Below are 26391 nucleotides of genomic sequence, written 5' to 3' on the forward strand. Positions count from 1 at the left end.
TTAAAAAGCATTCCATTGTTACTATAGACTATGCAGTTCCCTACTAACAAACCTCAAAGCAGATTGCCTGGTCTCTGAAACTGGAAAAACTTACAAAATGTTGAAAATTTTCAAAAACCTGAAAAAAATGCAAATTTGTTCAAAAAAATTGCTAAAATTTGTGATATTCAAAAGTTGAAACCTACTCCATGGCAACCAAAAATTTTTCAGTAACTTATTATCCAACCTCTAATATAAGTTTCTTGCCCCTGGGACTCAAACAACTTGAAGGATGACAATGAATATGTCAAAAAACATGAAAAATTTGCAACTTTTGTCAAAAAATGCTAAAATTCATGTCAAAAAGTTGGAAACCGTTCCATTACCACTAGAAACTGTGCAGTAACCTATAATCCAACCCTTTATCAAACCCTAGAGGAGGTTTCATGACACCTAGGGCTAAAAAACTCAAAAAATGACAAAAAATTGTCAAAAAACCTGAAAAAAATAAAAAAAAAAGTGTCCTTTTGTGTTTGTAGTAGCACAACATATAGCTCATAAAATGGTCATAACAAGCAATTTGGTCTCTAAAAAGGCCTTCATCAGCTTTTAAAAACTTCAACCTAAGACTAATCAAACAAAAATCTCAAAAAATCACAAAAAACATGAAAAAATGCACCATTTTGAGCAGAAAAACTCCTAAAATTGACCTTTTAACCTTAAATTAAGGCCATCCCAGCAGCTGCAGTACTATACGCACTTGAAGGACTACTAAAGCCCACTTTGGGCCTCTAATGAAACTTAATGCCCGCTGGGCTTTACCTGTTTATCCCTTTTCGAAAGATCAAAGTCATTGAAAAATGTGTGAACACATCTTAAAAAAAAACATAGCAGGACAAGTCCTGACGTACAATTCAAAGAATTTTCATTGCCTAAACACAAAACTAGACCTAGAACGGACTATGAATGGATTGGAAAAACCATTTAGAAAAAAATCCGATCTAAAAAATCGAAAAAACAGTAAAAATCAAAGTGAAATTGCCGCATGTGAACAAAAAACCACTAGCGAGAAAGCGAATTTTTGTTCAAACACCGTTTTCTCACTCTACTTTAAATTTGGAGCGAAAAAATTACACGCCGCAAAACCACTCGCTTTTTCGCTCCACTTCCTGTTTCGGCGTGACCAAAATCACTACTCCAATTTGACTTCAAAAATCATGAAAATGTGTGAACAGATCTTAAAAAAAAGACAGCGCCCCAATACAATTCAAATTCTTTGAATTGTAAAAAACACAGCGCACCAATACAATTCAAATTCTTTGAATTGTAAAAAACACGATGTTCCCCATAATAGCCGCTATCGCTTCGCGGCTATTAGTTAAACAAATTTAAGAAATAAAAGGGTACCTTTGCCTGAAGAAGATTCAGGGCAAGGTGCAGTTGGATCGGATGACACCTCTTCCATGAAAAATGAGGGCAACATCGAGGCGATTCCTTTCATCTCCTGTCCATCTAATAAAAACAATGAAAAAAAATTTGAAGAGGCGCCTCACTGTCTAACTACGTACTCAAAAAGTTGGGGATCAATTTTCAGATTAGTCTCAAATGAGATTATTGTAATAGGGCAACATATTCAAGCATGTCACAATTTCGACCAAATTCTCGTCAGGTAATTTTCGTTAAGCTCGTCGAAACAAACCTTCGGTTGATACAGAATCTTCTCAGATCAGCCGCTGATTCAGTCTCAACGTCAAATTCTAAATTCCAATTAACAACGAGATTTCAAAACTTACCCTTGTTATAAAGTTTATGTTTACTACTGGCTGATGGCGAATCAGTGTATCTCGCAAACACATTCACAATTTGTTCGTCACTCGCGTCAATTGAGAAGTTGAAGTACAGCTTGGGTACCGCGCAGCAATTCCAAACGTTAATACACCTGGAAGCAATCAAGAAATCCACCGTTTATTTCACCAGGCTAAGACAGTTCACCTTAACTTGAAAATTTTTCCTCCGTACTTCAAACGATATAAGCAATAGAAAAGCAAGGTGTTACTAATAAAAGAATAGGCTCGCAACAGCGTCATCGAATCTTCATAACTAATAGTTCCGTACCCATCGGCTGAAGAGGAAGCAACAAAGAATGGGTGGTTGCTGTTGCTGATCACACTGATTGCCTTCTCGTCACTGCTCCTCACGGCTGGACTGAAACAACTCGAAAAATAATAGCTAATCTCTAAACTTTGTACAAACATCTTTATTACATAAAATATTTAAATTGTATCAAAATTTTTAATTTTAATACAAACAAAATTTTGCTTCATAAGCTTCCGAACAACCTTATTAGCAAACTACCTCATCCGTATAGCTTATAAATGCAATTATATGAGAAAGATTCATTTTTAGTCGCAACATCTATTATATTTACTAGAGATAGCTAAGATGTTCTACAAGAATAAAGCGTTTGAACTTTTATCAAATACACCAGCTTCCGGCTTTTTGACAACCATGAAACCTTTATACGACCTTCGACTTCGACCTTAACGAGTTCTGAAAGCTTTATGAAACCATCTATATAACTTCAAAAATCATTCGCCCATTTTCTTCAATTCTTTATTTCCTTATTTTCAACTTTTGAATCCCTTATATAGTAAGTTCTACTTGGAAAACTGTCCATTAGTAAATTTCAAATGATGTCTGAAACAAAACCTGTACGGTTGCAAATTAACTACAGTTGCACCTAGTGGTTCAATAGTAGTGCTATTAGGCGACTGCCAATGCTTGTTTTTTATGATAATATACCTGAAAGCAATGGTATTCGCAATTGGCACATTGTGAGTGGGTTCTCCCCTTAGAAAAAGACAGTTGGGCGAATGCTGTTCATGCTCATTCCAGGGTTCATCACTCGCTTCCCACTTGACCAGGTTGATCCGGCATTTGAAACATTGTACTCCATCTTTTCCATTATGAGCTCCTTTCGTGTGATAGAAGCCTGAAGTAACCACTAATTAAGACCCGAAAAATTTAAACAGTCAAATCAACGTTCAAATTGAACGTCAGTTCGTATATGGTGTCAAAAAAGGTTAACCAAGCGACAAATTCTCCGTAAGTCACCATAAATCATAAAAAGAAAAGCTATTCATATCGTACCCAGCTTAATAACAATCATAGCTCTATATTTCACATACACGCCGTAACTTTTATTATCCTTTGTTTGTTTTGATTCCGGTTATCAGAACTTTAGAACCGGCTCCTCAGCAAAATTGACATGGTGATTCATCTCCGACCTGGAAAAACATAACCGACACTCCGTCGAATCGTTCTCAAACGACTGGCGCGCGGTTGACTTCGTCAGTAGCTAGCTGCTTGAGTCTGTGTGGAGGGGGTGGGGGCACGAGGGGGTGTGGTGGGGGGGGGGGGGGGGGGTTGGAGTGGGGGGTAGATAGATGGATGGATGGAGGGAGAGAGGGAACATGCCAGTCTAAGAACCGCCTTTACACGATGAAATTATGTCATCAGCAATTTGTGTACTCCGGGCTTTACGTGTTTATCCCGTTTTTAAATGCTCAGAAGAGAAATCGGTAGTACGGAAAATTGCATTAAAATACCATCAGGACTAATATCATTGCTACAAATTTTGTTTAAGAGCAACTATAAGCTCTTAGTTAATTTAAAACTTTTATAGAAAAAATTTAGAAGACATGAAAGCAGTTACATGGTGCGAACTTACCGGCTTTAGCCATTGAGTCAGGTTTTGCCCATTTGTAGGAGTAATGGGGCCATGTGATAAAAGTCAATCTTCTCGCATATTCACTGCACATTCCAGGTACGAATCCACCAACGCCTATATCATGCGATCCATCTGAGTTCGGTTCCTTGCTGACCAGCTCCTCTAGTTTCAGAAACAACTGCCGACCGGATGCGTGCAAACAGGCAAGTCTGTCTATGACTGCAAAAAGAATAGGCAATAGTTGGTAATCTGTGGATTCGTTGCTTCCGCGATCACCAAAAATCTCTTCTCGCTCTTTAGTGAATCTGAACGCGTAGATTCCCTCCAGTATCTGAAATAAAGATTGATAATAGCCGATATATCGAATGTGGATTAAAAGAAACTTCCTCCAATGACAAGTGTACTACTTCAACTCAGGTCGGCTATTCATTTTCTACATACACAAAATCTGCCTAGATCCGAAGTCAGAGTTTTCCGTTTAAGAAAACCCTCAAGATTTTTTAGTGCATAATTTTGAAAATTTCTCATTGTTCAAATTTCGTGCGTTCTTTCATATCCACGGGTGCTTCGTTCTTGACTTATTTACTTTAGCAGAACTATGCTTCAAGATTAATTGAAAAACTTAAACAAACCCGAAAAAATTTTATTTATCAGCGCCGTAAGTTAACGAGGAACCGGAATTGATATCCGAACAACAAAATCACTCGATGAAAACTTATTTTCCTGCACGCCTACTATTAATGAAACGCACGCTCATTTCGAAAATCCTTACCTCCAAAAAGTCGTCAATTGTCATGCATAGTTTGACACTGTGCCACTTGAGTTTCTTGGCAATGTTTGTAAGATGTGAAGATGCACTTTCACTCAGCTGTTTGTCATTTGGCAATTGCTTCATTGCCTCTCTTAGTTCTGTCACAACTTTGTCCGTGGATGACCTCAGGCTCTCAGTCAGCTCTTTGGATTTCTGCATTGCTTCGAACCACGGCTGGAGCACTTTCACCTGAACAAATAGCTACACTTAGTGAGGAGGAAAGATAATTATCACGTAGTTATTAGATCAAATCAATTGCAAATAAAAACCCAATAGATCATTCCGACTATTGCTAGGAACCAGCGAACGAAAATAATGGTTCTTCTCATCACTTAATCCATCAATTAAAATCGTGTATTGGTTGATGTTCAGGCTATTGAAAACCAGGGCAGTAGAGACACATTTTTACATTGCTGTGTGCTGTAACAACTTGTTCCTACTGATCTTTGGGATTAAGTTGCCCCAAGTAGAGCACTGGGGATTCGAGTACGCGAAATTAAAGAATTTTCTGTCGAAGCGAAACTTAATTTACTCCACATAAAAGGAAACCTGACAAAAAGCACCCCACTTGGGAAAAAACCATTTTAAAAGCCCCAAAATAACCAAGAGCAAGCCGAAGAACTATTCGTGTCATTTTTAAAATATCATTGGCATTTTTTATCGCAATTACAGGCAGGTCTGTTTGCATTTTAAAATTCAAATATTAAGAGTTCCTATTTATTTTCAATCAAGGTCCCATAAAAAATTGATTTTCGAGTAAAGCTCCTGGTTTTTATTGGTCCGTCAAACAGCTTTCCCAAACTTTTAATGAATTCTTGCTTTACCAGCATTTAACTTTTTTTGGATTCGTATGACAGAATCAAACTATTCAAATGGCTAATTCGGTATCAAGGGAGCTTTTAAAGAAAATATCTATTGACTTCAGTTGATACATGAAAGTCTTTCGATAATAAAACTCGAGAAGTAACCAAAATTCATCATGTACTTTTAATATATTGACTTTGTCTAGTTTTGGTCTAGTTCTGGTCTAGTTGTTGAATACTATAGTTCAAAAATACTCGTTTTGTTGGGGGGTGTTGTATATATTTTCGTCAAGTACATCTGCTTTTTTGTTTTTATATTAGATATAGACAAGAGTGATTTCAAATCAACTCTCAATGTCATTCTGGCTTCAAGACCGTTTGCACGAAATTGTTCGAGCAATTTTGAATTCTGTCTGTATTCAGTGTTAATGTTTAGCCTTTTGACATGTTTTCGCTCATATAATGTACAATTGGCTTCCAAAGCAGTCATAGTTTGAAATAATTATTACGGTTGTGGCATTAGAATTTTGAAAAATTTTAATTTTAAAAATGCTTTTGAGATTTGCCACTTTTTATCTTATTTTTGCAATCCTTTAGCGTAATCACATTGAAAATGAAACGCATTCGATATTAAGTAAACAATAAAGTAGTTTTAAATTGCAATTTTATAAAGTATGTAAATTTTAAAACGGTCATTTTTGCGTTGATAATACGACTTTTAATAAATCTGTTTTTGTTACATTTTCCGGCTTTTGAGGTTCTCTTTTGCTGTCGTGTTCGATCATTACATTAATCACACATTACTGAACAGTCGCACATTACTGAACAGTCGCATTTTGATCTTAGAGGCTTCTAGTAGTAGTATTAAAAGACTTGAATTACCTTAAGGTATACAAAAGTGGCTAAAAAATGAACACAAAACGGATGTCGGAACAGATAAAACAGAAACGAATGAACCTAAAGTTTATGCTACACCGTTGCTGCATCTACAGCGGATCTTCCAAGAGCATGAATTACTATAGTCAAATTTTTTGGTCTCAGTTTCATTAATCCTTTCCTTATGTCACATTCGGAAACTGATTGCGATAAAAACAAGGAAAGTTTTAGTCCTAGGACATCCGCTGCGTCATTCACTACTTTCGCACCTGAAGAAAAACGATTTCTCCGTTAAAGTCTTCTTAGATCGCGAGATTAATAATCTTTCATGATCCCTAGCGCGCTCCTTCATGATCCTTCGTCATTAATGTATAAAAATCGTTAAAATTGAGGCAATTCCTGTTATTCACAATGGAGAGAAAAAATCTCAGGTTTCGTTCGATAAGCTGATAACAGATTGGCAAAGGGTTTGAAACTCTCAGAAGTCCAAAATAATCGGCATCACCATAGCATCAATTCAGTTCGTGATGGTTTAAGAGTTCCAATTTACACAACTCAGTCATTTCTGGATGCCAAGCAGGATAACCGTATAAAAGTAGCGGGAGAACACAAGCCTTAAATTATATTTGACACCAGATGGAATATTGTAGGGTATTGAAGTAACCAAAGGAAGGTCTTGCCTTCAACCACTTTGTCTGAATGTTGTGTTTCCATTTCAGCGAACTTGATATTAATCTACAACTTTGTCTGAATGTGGTGTTTCCATTTCAGCGAACTTGATATTACAATTCCCAGATCGGTCACGCAAGGCACTCGCTCAATATCTTCAACACCAATAGATACAGAAAAGGAAGTCGAAGGAGTAATATGCAGCTAACAACATTTGCGGGAAAAAATATTACAAAAAGACAACAATCTTTGCTCGCTCAGGTCTTTCTGTACATTTCCAAAAACTGAATCTCCACAGCACAATAACTTGGTGTAATCAGCGAAACAACAAAATTGACTGTACTGAGGAACTGAAATCATATCGTCGATGTAAATTAGAAACAAAAGCGGACCTAAAACACTACCTTGCGGAACTCCATTAGTAACAGGTAGTTCAACAGATAAAAATCCATCAATGTTGACTCTCTGGTGTCTATCGCTTAAATAAGAGCACAGAAAAGAAACAAAACTCTTATCAAAGCCAAATCTCGCCAATTTAAAAAAGCCAAATCTCGCCAATGTTCAACCGAATCAAACGCTTTTGCAAAATCTAAGTAAACTACAACTTGTTCTAAATTTTCGTCAAAATTCAAACGTAAATTGTGCAGAAAAACAATTAATTGTGTAACCGTTGAGTGTTTCGAACGGAAACCATGCTGCAGAGGGTTGAGTGCATGCTCCAATTTTGAATAGATATAATTGAAAAAAAAATCTTTCAAAAATAAGAGAAAATCAAGGTAAGATTGAAATTGGCCTGTAATTTTTGACGTCTGCACGAGAACCCTTCTTGTGGATAGCAGTAATATGTGCACATTTCCATAAATTAGGTCAGGTAAAAGACTCTTTAACATGTTATAAATGGTCGCAGGAACACCATCACAGGCAGCCATTGAACAATCGGGAATCTTCAGATGTGATTGAATTTCCTCAACGGATAAATTGACCTCAAATAGGTAAACTACGTCGTGGAAAACAAATGAGTTCAAATCCAATTCAGAAAACGGTTGATAAACTGAACAAAAAAATGTATTGAACAGATTTGCTTGTTCCAGGTTATCTGAAGCTGACTCGTTTCTCAGAAAAATTTTAGTTTCTACGCAATTTCGGCCATTGAGTTTCCTTAGGAGAGCAAAAGCCTCATTTGTTGAAAAGTTGCATGTTTCCTCACAAAATTTTCCTCAAAATTGAATTGACTTCATGACCTTTGCCTGAAATTGTTCTTTTTCTAGTCGTAGGAGATTCTGGGAGATTTAGGTCTCAATGCCTTTCTTTGCAGGTATAAGTGAAGCCCTTGAATGATGACAGCTAATTTCATTCCTGATGTTGAATTTAATTGCTTCCAAAAGTGTCAAGGTATTTTCAAATTTTGCCCTTTTTGTTTTCTGTCTTATTGCTAAATGTTCTGAATAAAGACAGGTCCCAAATCTTTTCTGGTGAAATTCAAGTCATTGACGTTGGTTCACTTTTTATCTGATGCTATTTTGACTTGAACTTTTCATTTTTATTTTCAAAAAATGGAACAACTTCATAGATCTGTAGTCTCAAAAAGAAGGTAAAAAAAGTTACACCAAAAAAGATTTTTTCTTTTCATTAAGGGCTGAGATGATAAATTTTGATTAAAAATTAGTATAACTTATTGCTGTTTCTATTAACTGGTCTTAAATAACCTTCAGTTAGAGTGACAAGCACTCATTTAACCTTATCTCTTTGAATTACAGCAAAGAAAAGTCAGTTTCAGATTGTGAAGTCATTTTTGAGAATGAGGTAAGTCACGTGTGACCAAAAATTTAATCACGCGAATGAACAAAAACTAGCTCCACTAAGAGTGAAAAATGACGTCACGCACGCAATTCACTCGAAATTGCATGAACGAATGAACAAAAAGCAGATTTGAAGTGGTTGTGAAGTTATATGGTCACAACAAAAATCTTGACGACGAAATAAATAAAAAAAACCAAGAGAAGGCCAATAATAGCCTCAGCTATCGCTTCGCGGCTATTAATAAACATTGAGTTTTAGTCGTAAATAATGCTTGTTGTTTTTATTTAAATTTGTTGTTTGTCTTGTCTCGTACGCTCCTCAATGACAGTTATCATCGGAGTTATTGTTACATTTGTACAGTGATTACAGCTAAGGCAATCTTTTAAATAGATAAAACAATTATTTTCGAACAAGTGGTTTTTTCGAAGTTTTTTTACTTTTTGTGTTCAAATGCAACTTGACTGACGGACGACATAACAAACGACACTCTTTTCATTCCCGGTTTTGAAACCTATAGAAAAGATGGTTCAAAACACGGCGCAGTTCTACTTGGGATTTGAAAGAATTAAAAAGGAAATATTTTTTAATAAACAGGAAGGCATTTTACTGGTTACGGTCACCTCAGAAAAAACGTCGATTATTTTCTGTATACTATATGTCCAAAAAAACTCATCATTGGAATTCTGAATGTCTATCATCTATACAAGAAGTTCTTATCGGAAACCTAAGAAATTTGGGATGCATTAGGATAATTATTAGCAGCAACCTTAACGTTAACGAAACATGGTCGGCATTCATGATTTCCTCAAACGCAAACGAATATGAAGAGCAGCCTCCTAACATTCTATAACAAAATAAATTTGTTAATGTAATTAGAAACAAGAAACAAGACTTGATTTCCTTTTTACACGCCATACAGAATTAGTCATTTTTTCGCTGCAGACTAAACAGTACAAAATACACGGCAATATGCGCTAAGAACAAGTAGCCTACAAAACATTGTCCCAAAATGTGTATATTATCATCAATCAAGACAAAGTTCTAAAACTCGAAAAAAGATTTTCTTACAAAAAAGCTGACTGGCCAAAAGTAATTGACAGGATGTTGAATGAACCCTTCTCTCCATTCTGCTACAGTAATGTTAATGTCTTAGTCTCGCATTGGTACGATTGGTAGAGAAACAATCTGGAAAAATTATTCCAGAAATTTCTAAACAATGCACTGTACTTTAAACGTGGATCAGGCGTTAAAGATCACACCTGATGAGAAAATCAAAAACCTTGTGAAAAAGAAAAGAGATTAGATAGAAACCGTTGCCTCCGAGCATCCACATCCGAAGAGCGTTGTGAAATAGTTCAAAGAAATTCAGCGTTTATTAGCGCAAAGATCAAAAGACTGAATTCTTTATTGATCAAAGCAAAGGCAAAATTAATTTAATGCATGAAACTGAGCAACAGACATAAAATATCCTGAGTAAAATATACTGAGTTTCCAAGAAGACATCGCCATAGGCCCAGATAGTATACACAATCGCATTCTAAAAAATGCAGCCAGAGGAATCAGCAAATTGTTGGCAAAGTTTATCAATGGAATTCTAAACAAAGCAGTGCTTCCTGAAATTCGGAAAAACAAATAAAGTGGCCCCTATCTTTAAAGCTGGTGATCGTTCTGATGTCAGCTGCTACCGCCCAATCAGACGTTTAAGAAATCTCTGCAAAGTCTCTAATTGAGAAACTTATATTTGACGTCCCTCCCAAGTTTCTCAGAAGCAATCAACACAAAAAAAACAATTCGGATTTCGGAAGATACTACTGAAATCATGCAGATGGTCATCTTCCTGAACAAGCTAAATGGACATTATGATGAGGGGGAAGCAATTTAGCAGTACTATGTACAGACTTTTCAAAAGCCTTGGATAAGGTGCCTCGCAATATTCTTCTTAAACTTCAAGCACAATGATTTCCAGAAATGAGACGTTGGCCGACGAAATTAAGGTCAGTATTAGGAGCTTTCATCAGATAGAACGTTGTACGGAATCACTCGACTCATGGTGTAATAAAAACAAAATGGTGTTCGATGTTGAAAAAAGCAGCCTCAAATGTGAAAGAATTTCTCGAATGAGAACTTGCAAATCAAGCAATTCAAGATATAAAATTGCGGCGATTTTTTTTCTGCACTTCCACGGCACCCAGGTTCTTGGTTTTAATCATAATTGCAGCCAATTATTGCCCATTAATTTTGTTCATTCTTATCAATTATTGCCAATAAATTATAGCCACGTCCCATTTATTGCAACTAACAGTGATAGTAACGCTAATTAATTGTTCCAAATCTTCGCAGTAAGAGGACGCATTTACATCATCCACGTGAGATGGGGTGACAAAATACTGTCACTAGTGTTCGCAAACGCGGACTCCATTGAATTTTGTAGGATTGGCAACGTAATGATTTTGCCAGTCCTCAGTGTGGCAATAGAAAACCAATATTGAACCATCTTCCTTTTGAACAATGTTTCACAGAATTTTCAAGCGTTTTATAACTTCTGATATTTGTTTGCTATTCGTGTCTTTTTAGCCTATTAAAATATGAGAAGGCTACATCACAACTAATAATCACAACGCGTTTTCTGAAGACAGCACCCGACTTGACTATCAGATTCTCAAAAAATAGCTTGCATACTGCCAGAAAATAGCTGCGATAGCTACGCAGACCTGTAGTGTCAAAAAGATAAGCAGGAAAGACCGAAGACAAATTTTGATTTAGAAATTGTTCCCAGAGTGACATAAACATCCCTGAGTTATAAACTCAGAATGACATAAACTCAGTTGAAATTATCTGCTTCAATTTTAAAAAGCAGACGTGCATTTGAGAGTGAGGAATATCATATATGTGAAATTTGTAAATCACGAGTGAAAAAACACTCAATCACGCCAATGAACAAAGGAACTAACTCCGATAAGAGTGAAAAAAATCTCACACACGCGATGCAGGCGAAATGGTATAAATGAATGGGAAAACAGCTCATTCGACCGAGATCCTTTAAGCCATATGGTCGTAGGGGTAGGTAAGTAACAAGGGGAGCAAAAACCAGAAAAGCTTACTAAAACCAGCTAAGGGCTTCTAATCACACTTAATGCCCATGGTTTTTAAATGTTCGTGACTTTTTGAAAGCTGTAAGTCAGCAACAAAAAACGGTGTGAAAAAGGAGAAGTCAATTTGAAAGTCAGGAAAGTTGAGTTATTCACAAACTAATTTAAATGATCGAAAAAAAATGACCAAAAACTTAAATGGCACAAGTGAACAAAAATTGCTCCGATAAAAGAGAAAAGGAGATGAAGAACTCGCTGCACAAAAAAATGCATGAATGAATGAATGGACGAAAACAGAGGTTTGAAGTGACCATGACTTCATATGGTTGTATCAACAATATTGACGCCAACTAAAAAACAGCGAGAAGACTTCTCAGAAAGAATCGAAGTATCAGCACTAGCTAAATTTTAACTACAACTTAAACATATCAATCCCAATAAAGTTGACTGACAAAGCAAGAAAAATATATGTGACACTATGACAATGAATTACATGAGTGAATTCAACGCTATATGAGCTACAGGAAACAAAAATCGTTTCAAATTCCGGCAACGCTGACAAAATGACCGAAAAACTACTCAGACAGGCATATTACAGAAAAATCAAACGGCGCTAAAAACAGCACCATTAAAAAAACAATTTATTGAGGACAACCTACACAGCAAGAAAGTTCTTTGAAAACCCAGCAGAGTTTGATGGCTCAAAAAAGAAGAAAATATCAAAAAATTATTGCGAAGGACATATTGGCGAACAATTCTCAACATACATATATTTTAGTAGAAAAGTATCATGAAGTAGTATAGTTATTGATTTACTACAAAGGCTCAGTCAGCCCTTACGATTCACCATCTCCATTCAAAAATTTACGAAACGTCGGGCAAACTGCGGGGGCGAATAGCGGATTCGCGGTCGGCCGTTGGGGGTGGTGGTGGGGGGGGGGGGGGGGGGTACACACTGAGGGGTCAAACTTTTAAGATTAAGGACCGCCCTTCACATCACAAAACTGTCTCCTCAAAACAGTTTTGGTGAATCGCATACTTAGACTATTAAGAATCCAAGAGAATTACTCGGCCATTTAAAACCCTCAGGGCTTTATCTGTTGATTCTCTTTTTAAGGATAAAAGCGGTCAGACGAAAAATTGGTCAAGCAAAAGCAAAAATTGCATACAGAAGGACCACAGGACCAATACAATTGCTACAAAATGTCTTTGAGAGCAATTAACAACTGGAATCAAACAGATACTAAACGCTAAAAAAAATCAAGACTTTAACAATTTTCTCATGAATACTTTTTAATTTAACGTAGAGAAGACATCTGTTTCTCCGGAGCTCCGTTAGAAATATGCTCGATGATAACGAACTAAATCGACTGAAATTTCAAACAAAAACTTTTCAATTGATTTTTAAACGGATTGAGTTTTTCAAATTGATTTAACAATTGGATTCAAGGAATTACCGCAAAAAATTTTTCATGACCAGTTTTTTAGCAGCTCAGATAAAACGCTCAACAATCCTAACAATACCTCTATAGAAAACACTCTCGCTCGATTGATTATAGAAGATTTGGGTGAAAATATAAAATAAACGAGAAGTAAGGAAATCACTCTCAATTGGATCGAGTGCAGAAAAATTATTCAAAACAATAATAACGCACTAATTGAGGTATCAGAAACTTTTGTCTAAACATACATTAATGAGTGTAAGATCGTTCAGCTCCTCCAATGAAAAAAAACTTATTTTTTTCAGGAAAAGCCTAAAAATAAAAGCAAAATATCGTTGGTCGAAGAGTCGGTTAACTATAAAACTACATAGTCAAATATACTAATCAAAGTCAAAAAGTACCCACTAACAGCGGCGCATTAACAGAAAACTTGTATCTCTCAGGAAATCAATTACTAGCACAGGGTTCGGAAAACAGCGGTAAAAATCAGAAGCGACTCAGTCGTCTTCGACAACTAAACGAAACCTTCAAACAATTGATATCTAACAGCAGAACGCGTCAAAGCAAAGAAAAACACAACCATCGAACAACAGAATAAAAACAATGAAACGGAAATTCACCCATGAAAGCAGGAAAATTCAACTACTCTTTCGTATAGTACAAGTGCACATTACAATCAAAATATTCAAAAGAACTATCGCTTTTGAGGCACACTAATGGCACAGAAACTATTGAAATCATGGTCATTAATTCAAACAAAAATGACAAAATAAAGCCACCCTGTGCTAATAGGAAACAATGCGTTAAAAACGGAATCATATATTCAGAATGGATGACAAGTAACCATGGAGTCCCTCAAAGATCAGTCCTTGGGCCACTGATTTTTATGCTGTATATTGACGATTTCTCAGAAAATATGAAAAGCAAAGAAATTTTACAATTTGCACGACACATGTATTATATCTAACTCCAGAACAGATCAGAAACTTAACAAAATTGCCAGTAATTTTCAAAAAAAAAGATAATTAAATGAAACAGAATATGTTATCCTTGAATATAGATAAAACCGAAGCAATTGTTTTTTCCCAAGAAGATCAGCATCACATTGAGCAATTTCATGTTAATGGTAATATAATACCGAAGGTCAGTTTCGTTATCTGAGCTTGATGATCGACAAGTTAAAACGCAGATCAAAAAGGTTGACAAAATGGCGACCGCTATTAGACCAATCTACTTAGCAAGACATCTAACACCGTTAAAAGCTAGAAATAAAAATTTGATAATCCAAGGGTTCTGCTAGTTTTACTTGCAGAGCTCTTTGTTTAAAAAACTTCTCAAAATTTTTGACTTAATGAAGCATTATTATTATTATTATGGCTTTGTGACAATTTCACGGGGAGGATAAGTCCCGGATTTATAACATAGAATTTGCACGACAGTTCTGGCACAGGCACAAAAAGATCCAACTACAGAAATTATTCTCAGCCCAGTTTTCATTGAAAAACTTCCACATCAATTCTAGAAGTCTTCCTTTCAAATTAATGTTGTCAAAGAAGTTAATTTTCCTTTGGAGGATGTTCACCCGAAATCCAGTTCTATACCAAAAATTGAGTCTCTGAGCTTCGTATCGAATCTCTGGCAATATAACCCTAGATCTTCTTCCGGCCCATTGAATAACATAATAGTTGCGCAAGTCGACATCAAACTTTCCTGACACTATGCTGCTAAAAAGAAGAAGATCTTTTAGGACTTTAAAGTAGAGTGGTGGCAGTATATTGCTTTGAATAGCTTCTTTGTAACAATTTCTGTTTGTCATCCATTTCATGACCTTTTTATTAAACCCCTCTACAATTTGATACTCGTTTCGCTTTAGCTCCCAGCATTCAGATGCAAACATTAATGTCGGGCTTATAATAGCTCTATATAAGTGAACCTTAGATTTCATAGAAATTTGGCAGCTTGTGTTCCTTCGAATGAGATAAAACGCCTTCATTGCTTTCGCTATTCGATTCCGCACATTTTCTATCCAATTTAGGGTATCGACTATAGTCAGCCCAAGATCTTTAACGACCCTCTTCTCTTGGATCAAATTATTTTCTAGAGAGAGTACAACCTCCTCGACACGACTCCCGAAAGCAAATTGTGTAAAAGAGCACTTTTTGTAATTGAAAAGGAGGCAGTTTTGGACACTCCAATTCTGGAGATTGTTTAGGTCAACTTGCAGCTTGTCTAGACTGTCATTTTTGGAACAATGGATTAGTTTTAAATCATCTGCAAACTAGAGTGCCAGAGACGAAAAGACTACATTTGGCAGGTCGTTAATGTAGATCAGGAAAAGGATAGGTCCCAGTACAGAGCCTTGGGGAACTCCGCAAGAGACCAGACGTTTCTCAGATTGGTAGCCGTCTACATTTACGCTTTGTGTTCTGCCAGTCAGATAATCTTCAATAAGTAAAAAGAGACTTCGTGGTATATTCATCCTTGCTAACTTCTTCATCAAAACTGAATGCTTTATTTTGTCAAAGGCCTTAGAGAAGTCAAACAGCAGTAGGAAACAACTCTTCTGATGCACTAAGATTTTCAAAGATATTAGACAGACTCAAGATAAGCTGCAGGATTACAGACCTCCGCGGTACAAAACCAAATTGACAGGATGTAATGTTATTCAACAAATGTTCTGCGAAAAACTTCAAGACTAACTTCTCAAAAACTTTGGATATGATGTTGATCAGTGTGACAGGTCTATAATTTTTCACTTCACTCTTATTACCATCTTTGAATATTGGTGAGACCAAACCATGCTTCCACGAACCGGGAACATTGTGTAACCTTCCAATGTTGTTGAACAAACTTTTAATCGATTTGGAAACAGTATTTGCAGTTTTCTTAAGCAGAATTGGGGGAATGCCATCTGCGCCTCTACTTTTTGTGACAACCAGCATTTCCAGTTCTTCAGTAATCTCCTTCTCGGTGAAGTTTATTTTCTGTCCAGCAGCATCGAGAAGAGGTGGAGCATCAATCTGTTCATAACTTTCATCAGTAACTACTGATGAGAAATACGTGTAACAATTCTGCTTTTTCTTTGCTGCTTTGTGCAACGGAATTCCAGTCAAGATGTACAATTTTTGGTGGGAATTTCTCTTTTTGGAAACTTTTCAAATATTTGAATATTCTAGATCTGTTTCTGCTCGAAATTAGTTCTTCTTCGTATTCTTGTCGGTCTCTTTCTTGCAGGTCAGCACAATGCTTTTCTAGTTCTATTAATTGGGTGGCTAGGTAAGGAGAGAAATTCACGCAACGTTCCGATTTACGTCTTAGTGTCCTGAGTTTGTTTAATTTGTGCGATGTTTCAGATGATACCCAAGGCGGAAGCTCTTGTCTCCGTCGAGTTCTTCTAGGCGTAGTTTTTTCTATCAGATGAAAGATCCATTCGTACCACAAATCTGTTGTTTTATCTATGCTGCTGTAACAGTAGGGGTCAAAGGGATTGTTTGCAATGAGCTCATTTAGGTAATCGAAATCACAATTGCAATAGCTATAGTACACTTCTTGTTTCTTTTGGGGCTCTCTTGATCCACTAGTTATTTCGATTTGTATCGGAAAATGGTCAGAGTAATATTCTAAATCGTCTAATCTATTTATTGAAGTTATCAAACCTTCATCATTGGCTAGGACTAAGTCTAAGCAGGATGACTTGGTGGTGTTGAAACCAATACATTGCTTGAAATTAGCGTCGACAAGTTTGTTTACAAAACAGTCTTCATAAGCATCATTAGATTGGTATATGTCCCAATCTATCCCGGGTAAGTTAAAATCACCAGCAAAGAGAATTTTTTGATTAGCGAAAACTGATAGAAGGCAAAAAATAGCATCAATATCGTTTTGTTCAGATCTATAGGGGCTTCCTTTTGGTGGGTTGTAGAAAAGAGCTATTACGGCTGGGTCAGGTTGGTTTAGTTTAATAACTACCAGGGATTCTTGAATTGCATCTGGAAGGTGGCTAATATCTACTTCAGTAAGGCTGACGTTGTTTGATACTGCTATCAGACATCCTCCGTGCTTAGATTTTTCGTTCTTTGACTTTCTATCAGCCCTAACTACATTATATTGTGATAAGAGCAGTTCTGAGCTCTTGATGTCGCTTGTAAGCCATGTTTCGGTTAGTAGTAACAAATCAAATGAGTGTTTCAAGACAAAATCAACTAGTTTAAGTCGCTTTTGTAGATTAAGTAAGCTTCTAACATTTAGTAGGAGCAGCTTGAGCGAGCCTCTTAGTCAGAAGCCGTCATTTTCAGATTCAGGCTGAGGTATGTATTTTCTTCTCCTAAGCTGGACTTCAAGTCTTGCGGCAGGTCCCCTAATGAAGTACATGTAGCGCTCTGCATTTTGTCCGTCCTTTTCGCGTGCTTCAGATAGCTTCGATTTTATGAGCTCTCTCGTTTCTTTAGAGTAGTCGTGTGAGACGCCTATCCCTCTGTAGGAAGGATCTGCAGTTTTCAAGTTTTTAAGGGATTTGAAGATTTCTTCTTTCTCAGTTCTGTCTCTCAGGACAATTTTCAGAGGTCTATTTTTTCTGATTTGATCTGTTGGTGAGGGAGGTTCGCCCAACCTTATAGCTTTCTGTACTTCAGGCACATTGCAGCTAAGACCGTTTATACAAAAATCGGAGAAAAACTCGATGTCGTCTTTTTGTCTGTTCTCCGGACTATCCTTTTTGCTTTCCGGTACTCTGAAAAGTACGATGTTTTGTTCCCGTTTTTCAATCTCAATTTTTTCCTTCGTCATACTTCGAAAATTTGGAGTGTGGTAAGTTGGTTTAGGCAATGCTGGCTTCTCTTGGTTCTCAATTAGCTTATCCAATTTTACCTCGAAGTTATTCTGGAGAAGTTTGAATTTGATCTCAATCTCTTTTTCAATTGTTTTCGGCAGACCCTGTATCGTAGCACTGTTCTCCATCATCTTTTTCTCAATTTGTGTTACTTTTGAATGCATCTCAAAGTTTTGATCAGTTCCTTTCAATTTGCTTTTTGCACTTTCTTGACAATTTTTGCATAACCAAATTAAACCACTTTGCTTTGTTAGCGAACTTAAAATACTGGCAGCTATACCAGAACACATTCCTGAATAATACCATGTGCCACACGTAAAACACGAAAGGCATGAGTCCTTACATTCGCTTTTACATTCTCCGCATGGATACTTGATAGATTGATTTCTAGAGCGTGTGCCTTCAGGCATTGTCGCAAGTACAAATGCTCAAACCTCGCCTCCCCACAAATATACTAATCAAAGTCAAAAAGTACCCACTAACCGCGGCGCATTAACAGAAAACTTGTATCTCTCAGGAAATCAATTACTAGCACAGGGTTCGGAAAACAGCGGTAAAAATCAGAAGCGACTCAGTCGTCTTCGACAACTAAACGAAACCTTCAAACAATTGATATCTAACAGCAGAACGCGTCAAAGCAAAGAAAAACACAACCATCGAACAACAGAATAAAAACAATGAAACGGAAATTCACCCATGAAAGCAGGAAAATTCAACTACTCTTTCGTATAGTACAAGTGCACATTACAATCAAAATATTCAAAAGAACTATCGCTTTTGAGGCACACTAATGGCACAGAAACTATTGAAATCATGGTCATTAATTCAAACAAAAATGACAAAATAAAGCCACCCTGTGCTAATAGGAAACAATGCGTTAAAAACGGAATCATATTCAGAATGGATGACAAGTAACCATGGAGTCCCTCAAAGATCAGTCCTTGGGCCAATGATTTTTATGCTGTATATTGACGATTTCTCAGAAAATATGAAAAGCAAAGAAATTTTACAATTTGCACGACACATGTATTATATCTAACTCCAGAACAGATCAGAAACTTCTAACAAAATTGCCAGTAATTTTCAAGAAAAAAGATAATTACATGAAACAGAATATGTTATCCTTGAATATAGATAAAACCGAAGCAATTGTTTTTTCCCAAGAAGATCAGCATCACATTGAGCAATTTCATGTTAATGATAATATAATACCGAAGGTCAGTTTCGTTATCTGAGCTTGATGATCGACAAGTTAAAAATTGACGCAGATCAAAAAGGTTGACAAAATGGCGACCGCTATTAGATCAATCTACTTAGCAAGACATCTAACACCGTTAAAAGCTAGAATTAAAAATTTGATAATCCAAGGGTTCTGCTAGTTTTACTTGCAGAGCTCTTTGTTTAAAAAACTTCTCAAAATTTTTGACTTAATGAAGCATTATTATTATTATTATGGCTTTGTGACAATTTCACGGGGAGGATAAGTCCCGGATTTATAACATAGAATTTGCACGACAGTTCTGGCACAGGCACAAAAAGATCCAACTACAGAAATTATTCTCAGCCCAGTTTTCATTGAAAAACTTCCACATCAATTCTAGAAGTCTTCCTTTCAAATTAATGTTGTCAAAGAAGTTAATTTTCCTTTGGAGGATGTTCACCCGAAATCCAGTTCTATACCAAAAATTGAGTCTCTGAGCTTCGTATCGAATCTCTGGCAATAAAACCCTAGATCTTCTTCCGGCCCATTGAATAACATAATAGTTGCGCAAGTCGACATCAAACTTTCCTGACACTATGCTGCTAAAAAGAAGAAGATCTTTTAGGACTTTAAAGTAGAGTGGTGGCAGTATATTGCTTTGAATAGCTTCTTTGTAACAATTTCTGTTTGTCATCCATTTCATGACCTTTTTATTAAACCCCTCTACAATTTGATACTCGTTTCGCTTTAGCTCCCAGCATTCAGATGCAAACATTAATGTCGGGCTTATAATAGCTCTATATAAGTGAACCTTAGATTTCATAGAAATTTGGCAGCTTGTGTTCCTTCGAATGAGATAAAACGCCTTCATTGCTTTCGCTATTCGATTCCGCACATTTTCTATCCAATTTAGGGTATCGACTATAGTCAGCCCAAGATCTTTAACGACCCTCTTCTCTTGGATCAAATTATTTTCTAGAGAGAGTACAACCTCCTCGACACGACTCCCGAAAGCAAATTGTGTAAAAGAGCACTTTTTGTAATTGAAAAGGAGGCAGTTTTGGACACTCCAATTGTGGAGATTGTTTAGGTCAACTTGCAGCTTGTCTAGACTGTCATTTTTGGAACAATGGATTAGTTTTAAATCATCTGCAAACAAGAGTGCCAGAGACGAAAAGACTACATTTGGCAGGCCGTTAATGTAGATCAGGAAAAGGATAGGTCCCAGTACAGAGCCTTGGGGAACTCCGCAAGAGACCAGACGTTTCTCAGATTGGTAGCCGTCTACATTTACGCTTTGTGTTCTGCCAGTCAGATAATCTTTAATAAGTAAAAAGAGACTTCGTGGTATATTCATCCTTGCTAACTTCATCAAAACTGAATGCTTTATTTTGTCAAAGGCCTTAGAGAAGTCAAACAGCAGTAGGAAACAGAACTCTTCTGATGCACTAAGATTTTCAAAGATATTAGACAGACTCAAGATAAGCTGCAGGATTACAGACCTCCGCAGTACAAAACCAAATTGACAGGATGTAATGTTATTCAACAAATGTTCTGCGAAAAACTTCAAGACTAACTTCTCAAAAACTTTGGATATGATGTTGATCAGTGTGACAGGTCTATAATTTTTCACTTCACTCTTATTACCATCTTTGAATATTGGTGAGACCAAACCATGCTTCCACGAACCGGGAACATTGTGTAACCTTCCAATGTTGTTGATCAAACTTTTAATCGATTTGGAAACAGTATTTGCAGTTTTCTTAAGCAGAATTGGGGGAATGCCATCTGCGCCTCTACTTTTTCTGACAACCAGCAATTCCAGTTCTTTGGTAATCTCCTTCTCGGTGAAGTTTATTTTCTGTCCAGCAGCATCGAGAAGAGGTGGAGCATCAATCTGTTCATAACTTTCATCAGTAACTACTGATGAGAAATACGTGTTGAACAATTCTGCTTTTTCTTTGCTGCTTTGTGCAAGGGAATTCCAGTCAAGATGTACAATTTTTGGTGGGAATTTCTCTTTTTGGAAACTTTTCAAATATTTGAATATTCTAGATCTGTTTCTGCTCGAAATTAGTTCTTCTTCGTATTCTTGTCGGTCTCTTTCTTGCAGGTCAGCACAATGCTTTTCTAGTTCTATTAATTGGGTGGCTAGGTAAAGAGAGAAATTCACGCAACGTTCCGATTTACGTCTTAGTGTCCTGAGTTTGTTTAATTTGTGCGATGTTTCAGATGATACCCAAGGCGGAAGCTCTTGTCTCCGTCGAGTTCTTCTAGGCGTAGTTTTTTCTATCAGATGAAAGATCCATTCGTACCACAAATCTGTGGTTTTATCTATGCTGCTGTAACAGTAGGGGTCAAAGGGATTGTTTGCAATGAGCTCATTTAGGTAATCGAAATCACAATTGCAATAGCTATAGTACACTTCTTGTTTCTTTTGGGGCTCTCTTGATCCACTAGTTATTTCGATTTGTATCGGAAAATGGTCAGAGTATTCCTCTAAATCGTCTAATCTATTTATTGAAGTTATCAAACCTTCATCATTGGCTAGGACTAAGTCTAAACAGGATGACTTGGTGGTGTTGAAACCAATACATTGCTTGAAATTAGCGTCGACAAGTTTGTTTACAAAACAGTCTTCATAAGCATCATTAGATTGGTATATGTCCCAATCTATCCCGGGTAAGTTAAAATCACCAGCAAAGAGAATTTTTTGATTAGCGAAAACTGATAGAAGGCAAAAAATAGCATCAATATCGTTTTGTTCAGATCTATAGGGGCTTCCTTTTGGTGGGTTTTAGAAAAGAGCTATTACGGCTGGGTCAGGTTGGTTTAGTTTAATAACTACCAGGGATTCTTGAATTGCATCTGGAAGGTGGCTAATATCTACTTCAGTAAGGCTGACGTTGTTTGATACTGCTATCAGACATCCTCCGTGCTTAGATTTTTCGTTCTTTGACTTTCTATCAGCCCTAACTACATTATATTGTGATAAGAGCAGTTCTGAGCTCTTGATGTCGCTTGTAAGCCATGTTTCGGTTAGTAGTAACAAATCAAATGAGTGTTTCAAGACAAAATCAACTAGTTTAAGTCGCTTTTGTAGATTAAGTAAGCTTCTAACATTTAGTAGGAGCAGCTTGAGCGAGCCTCTTAGTCAGAAGCCGTGATTTTCAGATTCAGGCTGAGGTATGTATTTTCTTCTCCTACGCTGGACTTCAAGTCTTGAGGCAGGTCCCCTAATGAAGTACATGCAGCGCTCTGCATTTTGTCCGTCCTTTTCGCGTGCTTCAGATAGCTTCGATTTTATGAGCTCTCTCGTTTCTTTAGAGTAGTCGTGTGAGACGCCTATCCCTCTGTAGGAAGGATCTGCAGTTTTCAAGTTTTTAAGGGATTTGAAGATTTCTTCTTTCTCAGTTCTGTCTCTCAGGACAATTTTCAGAGGTCTATTTCTTCTGATTTGATCTGTTGGTGAGGGAGGTTCGCCCAACCTTATAGCTTTCTGTACTTCAGGCACATTGCAGCTAAGACCGTTTATACAAAAATCGGAGAAAAACTCGATGTCGTCTTTTTGTCTGTTCTCCGGACTATCCTTTTTGCTTTCCGGTACTCTGAAAAGTACCAAGTTTTGTTCCCGTTTTTCAATCTCAATTTTTTCCTTCTCTTGCTGCTCTAGAGTTTCTCGCATTATACTTCGAAAATTTGGAGTGTGGTAAGTTGGTTTAGGCAATGCTGGCTTCTCTTGGTTCTCAATTAGCTTATCCAATTTTGCCTCGAAGTTATTCTGGACAAGTTTGAATTTGATCTCAATCTCTTTTTCAATTGTTTTCGGCAGACCCTGTATCGTAGCACTGTTCTCCATCATCTTTTTCTCAATTTGTGTTACTTTTGAATGCATCTCAAAGTTTTGATCAGTTCCTTTCAATTTGCTTTTTGCACTTTCTTGACAATTTTTGCATAACCAAATTAAACCACTTTGCTTTGTTAGCGAACTTAAAATACTGGCAGCTATACCAGAACACATTCCTGAATGATACAATGTGCCACACGTAAAACACGAAAGGCATGAGTCCTTACATTCGCTTTTACATTCTCCGCATGGATACTTGGTAGATTGATTTCTAGAGCGTGTGTGCCTTCAGGCATTGTCGCAAGTACAAATGCTCAAACCTCGCCTCCCCACCAAAAAAGGATCTAGAAGGCTCAGTATGAACACAGAGTACTTACTTAAGCTGCCTGTTGTTTCTTTTTCAGTCGTTGCTTCTTTGAGGGCTTGTTCTTTTTGGGTTTCTGCCTAAGCTTTTTGAATTGCTTGGGTCCAAAACTGTCTAGTTCAGCTCTTTTCTTCCAAACCACGAACAGCAGACGAGCTTCCGATTTGACTGACGGATGGAGTTGACTTAAATCGTTAATTAACGTGGCGTTCTTTCTATTTCGGTGTGATATGAGCTGCTTGAATGCTTCGATAACTACGATTCCAGTTGACCTCAACTGGCTGAGAGCCCGAGGAGCTCCAAACCGTTGAATATATACAATGGCTTCGATACGGGTTTTGTACTTTTGGAGAATTGATAATAATTCTGATATCGGACAGGCTTCTGTTTTCTTGTGAGGTGTTAGCGTATTATTGATAACGTCGTGCCAAATCACTAACTTTTTCGTTCTTTCAAGGGCCCCTCCTGCGTCTAGGTAGGATTGCAAAACTTTGTGTTTGATTGGGTTTCTTGTATTGAAGCTCAAACCACCAAGATGATAGAAGCTTCCGAATAGTGGCCTCTTCTGTTGATATGGGAGTCCTTGAATCGTATTTCTCAGTGAACTTGCACCAATGATATAAACCATTTCATAATCATACAATGCCGGCTATTAAAATCCTCTCTGATAAGAGGCTACCCAATTCCAGATGTCCGGACTTTCAATCAATTCACTGAAACTATTTAATAAGTAAGAAAGCAGTCAAAGAAAGCAGTCAAGTACCCGAAACAAAAAACAACGTTCAAAATTTTGGGAAAATATGAGATGAGAAAATTGCCGAACTGTCGACTTTTTTCCAAAAAATAAATGTCAATCTAAATGGATGAGTAATCGGAAATTTCTCGAGAAAGTGGAAACAAAACCGACTAACGTCTGAGCTAATTGCGAGCGGTTGGCTTCGTCATTAGCTAGCTACGGTTTAGTGAGGCTAGCTTTAGCTTAATTGAAGGTGTGTGAGGCGAGCGCAGCGGTGGGAGGGGTGCATTGGGGGCTGATGGTGTGGGTCGGGCAACAGTGGGGTGGGGCGGGGGGGGGGGGGGTAAAACGCTACTTCTCTATCCTGTTTTTGAGGACGAAAAGTCAAATAAATCGGTCAAGCGAAAAAATGCATTAAAAAAGACCCAACAGGACTAAAATAATTACTAAAAACTTCGTTTGAGAACAATTGACAACCTACCAATAGAAATCCGGAAAGAAAAAACAAAACCAATTTAAGGAGAAATTAATTAGAGAAATGATCAAAATACATGAATGTGTTCCAATAGCCAACAGATAGACAAGTAAAGGGCTTTAGAAATTATTACTAATAATTTATGGACAAAAATATTCACATGTTTAGAAAAAGACTCATGAAATGAAAATGTTTGACCAAACTTTTTGTTATGGTCACAAAAAATTTGAATTTACATTTTATAGATTTTGAAAAAATGCTAATGAACGAAAAATACCTCTTCGTACGACAATTCAAGAATGCAATTCTGATTTCCTGTCGAAGACGGCAATTGTAAACAAGTGTCTAAATAAAGACAGCCGCTGACTTCTCTTGTTAGGCCCAATACATTTCCAGTTCCAATGAGAACCTTTTTCTGTTTCATTAAGGACATCACATGATCGATATTGGACGCAAAATGGAAGGTCTTCAGAATTTGACCGGTTGTTATCTCCAAAACATTGACAGAGGTTTCCTTGCTGTCATTTGAAGTAATATCAGATGATTTGTGATAACAGAGCAGAGCATTCACTTCCGGGTAATACACTATCTTCTCGCATGACTTTCCAATTTCAATGGTCGTCCATCCATTCTTGTCAATGGGTGGAACGGACGGACAGTCTATGTCCATCGCTTTCTTGGTAGCTCAAGACTATAGCTTCTTCTGAAAACAACCGTCAAACATCGGGCAAATTGCTCTCTCAACCGACCGCCGAGCGGTTGGCTTTGGTAGTAGCTAGCTTGGGGTTAGGGATGCTAGCATTGATAGGGGTAGGGGGGTGGAGTGGGGCTGAAGTGGAGGCAGCGTTGGGGCCTTGGTTCGCCTAGGGTGAGAGGGTACAACTGGTCAAAAATCGGCCCGTTCCCATTATAGCCTCATCCAGCATATTGGCCGGATAGCCCCCCCCCCCCCCCGCGCCACAATCAAGGTAATTATACCTTAATGGGGGCTATAATAGGAAATACCCAAAAAATCTGCCCTTTACATCATGATTTTATCTCTTCTGAGCTTCATCGTAGAATTTTGCTCGGCAGATAGCAACTATAAAAGAACTGCTGACGGAGAAACAGGAGCATTTTAAGAATTTTTTTAAAAATATATAAAAAGGACCGTGTACACCATCCGGCAACGATGGATGTAGGTCGGAACATAAGGGATGATGAGTAGCACTTAGCCGGATGCTGCACTCCAAGCTGTTCCCCTCCAGACAGTGTAGAGACGGCCCAGTCACAAAAATAACTAACAAGTGGAGAGGAAAGCACCAATATATATAAATAGCACACATAAGGAACTGGTAAGGAAGGATTAAAATAAAAATAGGATATCAAGGAATGAGCAAAGGAATAAAGCTGAGGAGCCATACACTCAGTGCAGCCTTCCCTCCTCCACGACGGCGCTAATCGAAGTCTCACTGAGAACACGAGGCTTGAGGGCGCGACATCCCCTCAAGCAGAGAACACAGCTCCTCAGAAGTGCGAAGCTGATTTTCGTTCGGATGTAGCTTATAGTGTCGGCGTACGGCTCTCCGCGTTTTTCGCTGATCTTGGTTGCGAGTTGTTTCATAACGCGCGATGCTGATGGCCCAGCACCACCCGAGCACGCAAAAACAAGTGCGTTGAAACTGCTGTGTTCGGTTTCGCAGATTCGCTCTTCGTACTTATTTCGCTTGATGCTCTCGTGATATTTGTATGCATAGTTTAT

General features: G+C 37.4%; 2 protein-coding genes across 2 annotated transcripts in view; one reads left to right on the forward strand and one right to left on the reverse strand.

Moving 5' to 3' along the window:
- The window catches only part of LOC142348022 (dual E2 ubiquitin-conjugating enzyme/E3 ubiquitin-protein ligase BIRC6-like), a 104994-nt gene extending 79645 nt beyond the window's left edge, over window positions 1-25349 (reverse strand). Inside the window, exons 1-7 of the mRNA XM_075399189.1 lie at window positions 24928-25349; window positions 4482-4709; window positions 3710-4040; window positions 2782-2971; window positions 2095-2184; window positions 1773-1918; window positions 1387-1491 (exon numbers count right to left, since the gene is read on the reverse strand). Coding sequence (XP_075255304.1) covers window positions 1387-1491; window positions 1773-1918; window positions 2095-2184; window positions 2782-2971; window positions 3710-4040; window positions 4482-4709; window positions 24928-25320 — 1483 coding nt within the window. The 5' untranslated portion in view covers window positions 25321-25349. The remainder of the gene's footprint in view (window positions 1-1386; window positions 1492-1772; window positions 1919-2094; window positions 2185-2781; window positions 2972-3709; window positions 4041-4481; window positions 4710-24927) is intronic.
- The window catches only part of LOC142348129 (GPN-loop GTPase 1-like), a 393281-nt gene that overhangs the window by 164055 nt on the left and 202835 nt on the right, over window positions 1-26391 (forward strand). The gene's annotated exons all lie outside the window — the stretch shown is intronic.

The sequence above is a fragment of the Convolutriloba macropyga genome, chromosome 10, assembly GCF_964194025.1.
Source record: "Convolutriloba macropyga chromosome 10, txConMacr16.3, whole genome shotgun sequence".
NCBI lineage: Eukaryota > Metazoa > Xenacoelomorpha > Acoela > Convolutidae > Convolutriloba > Convolutriloba macropyga.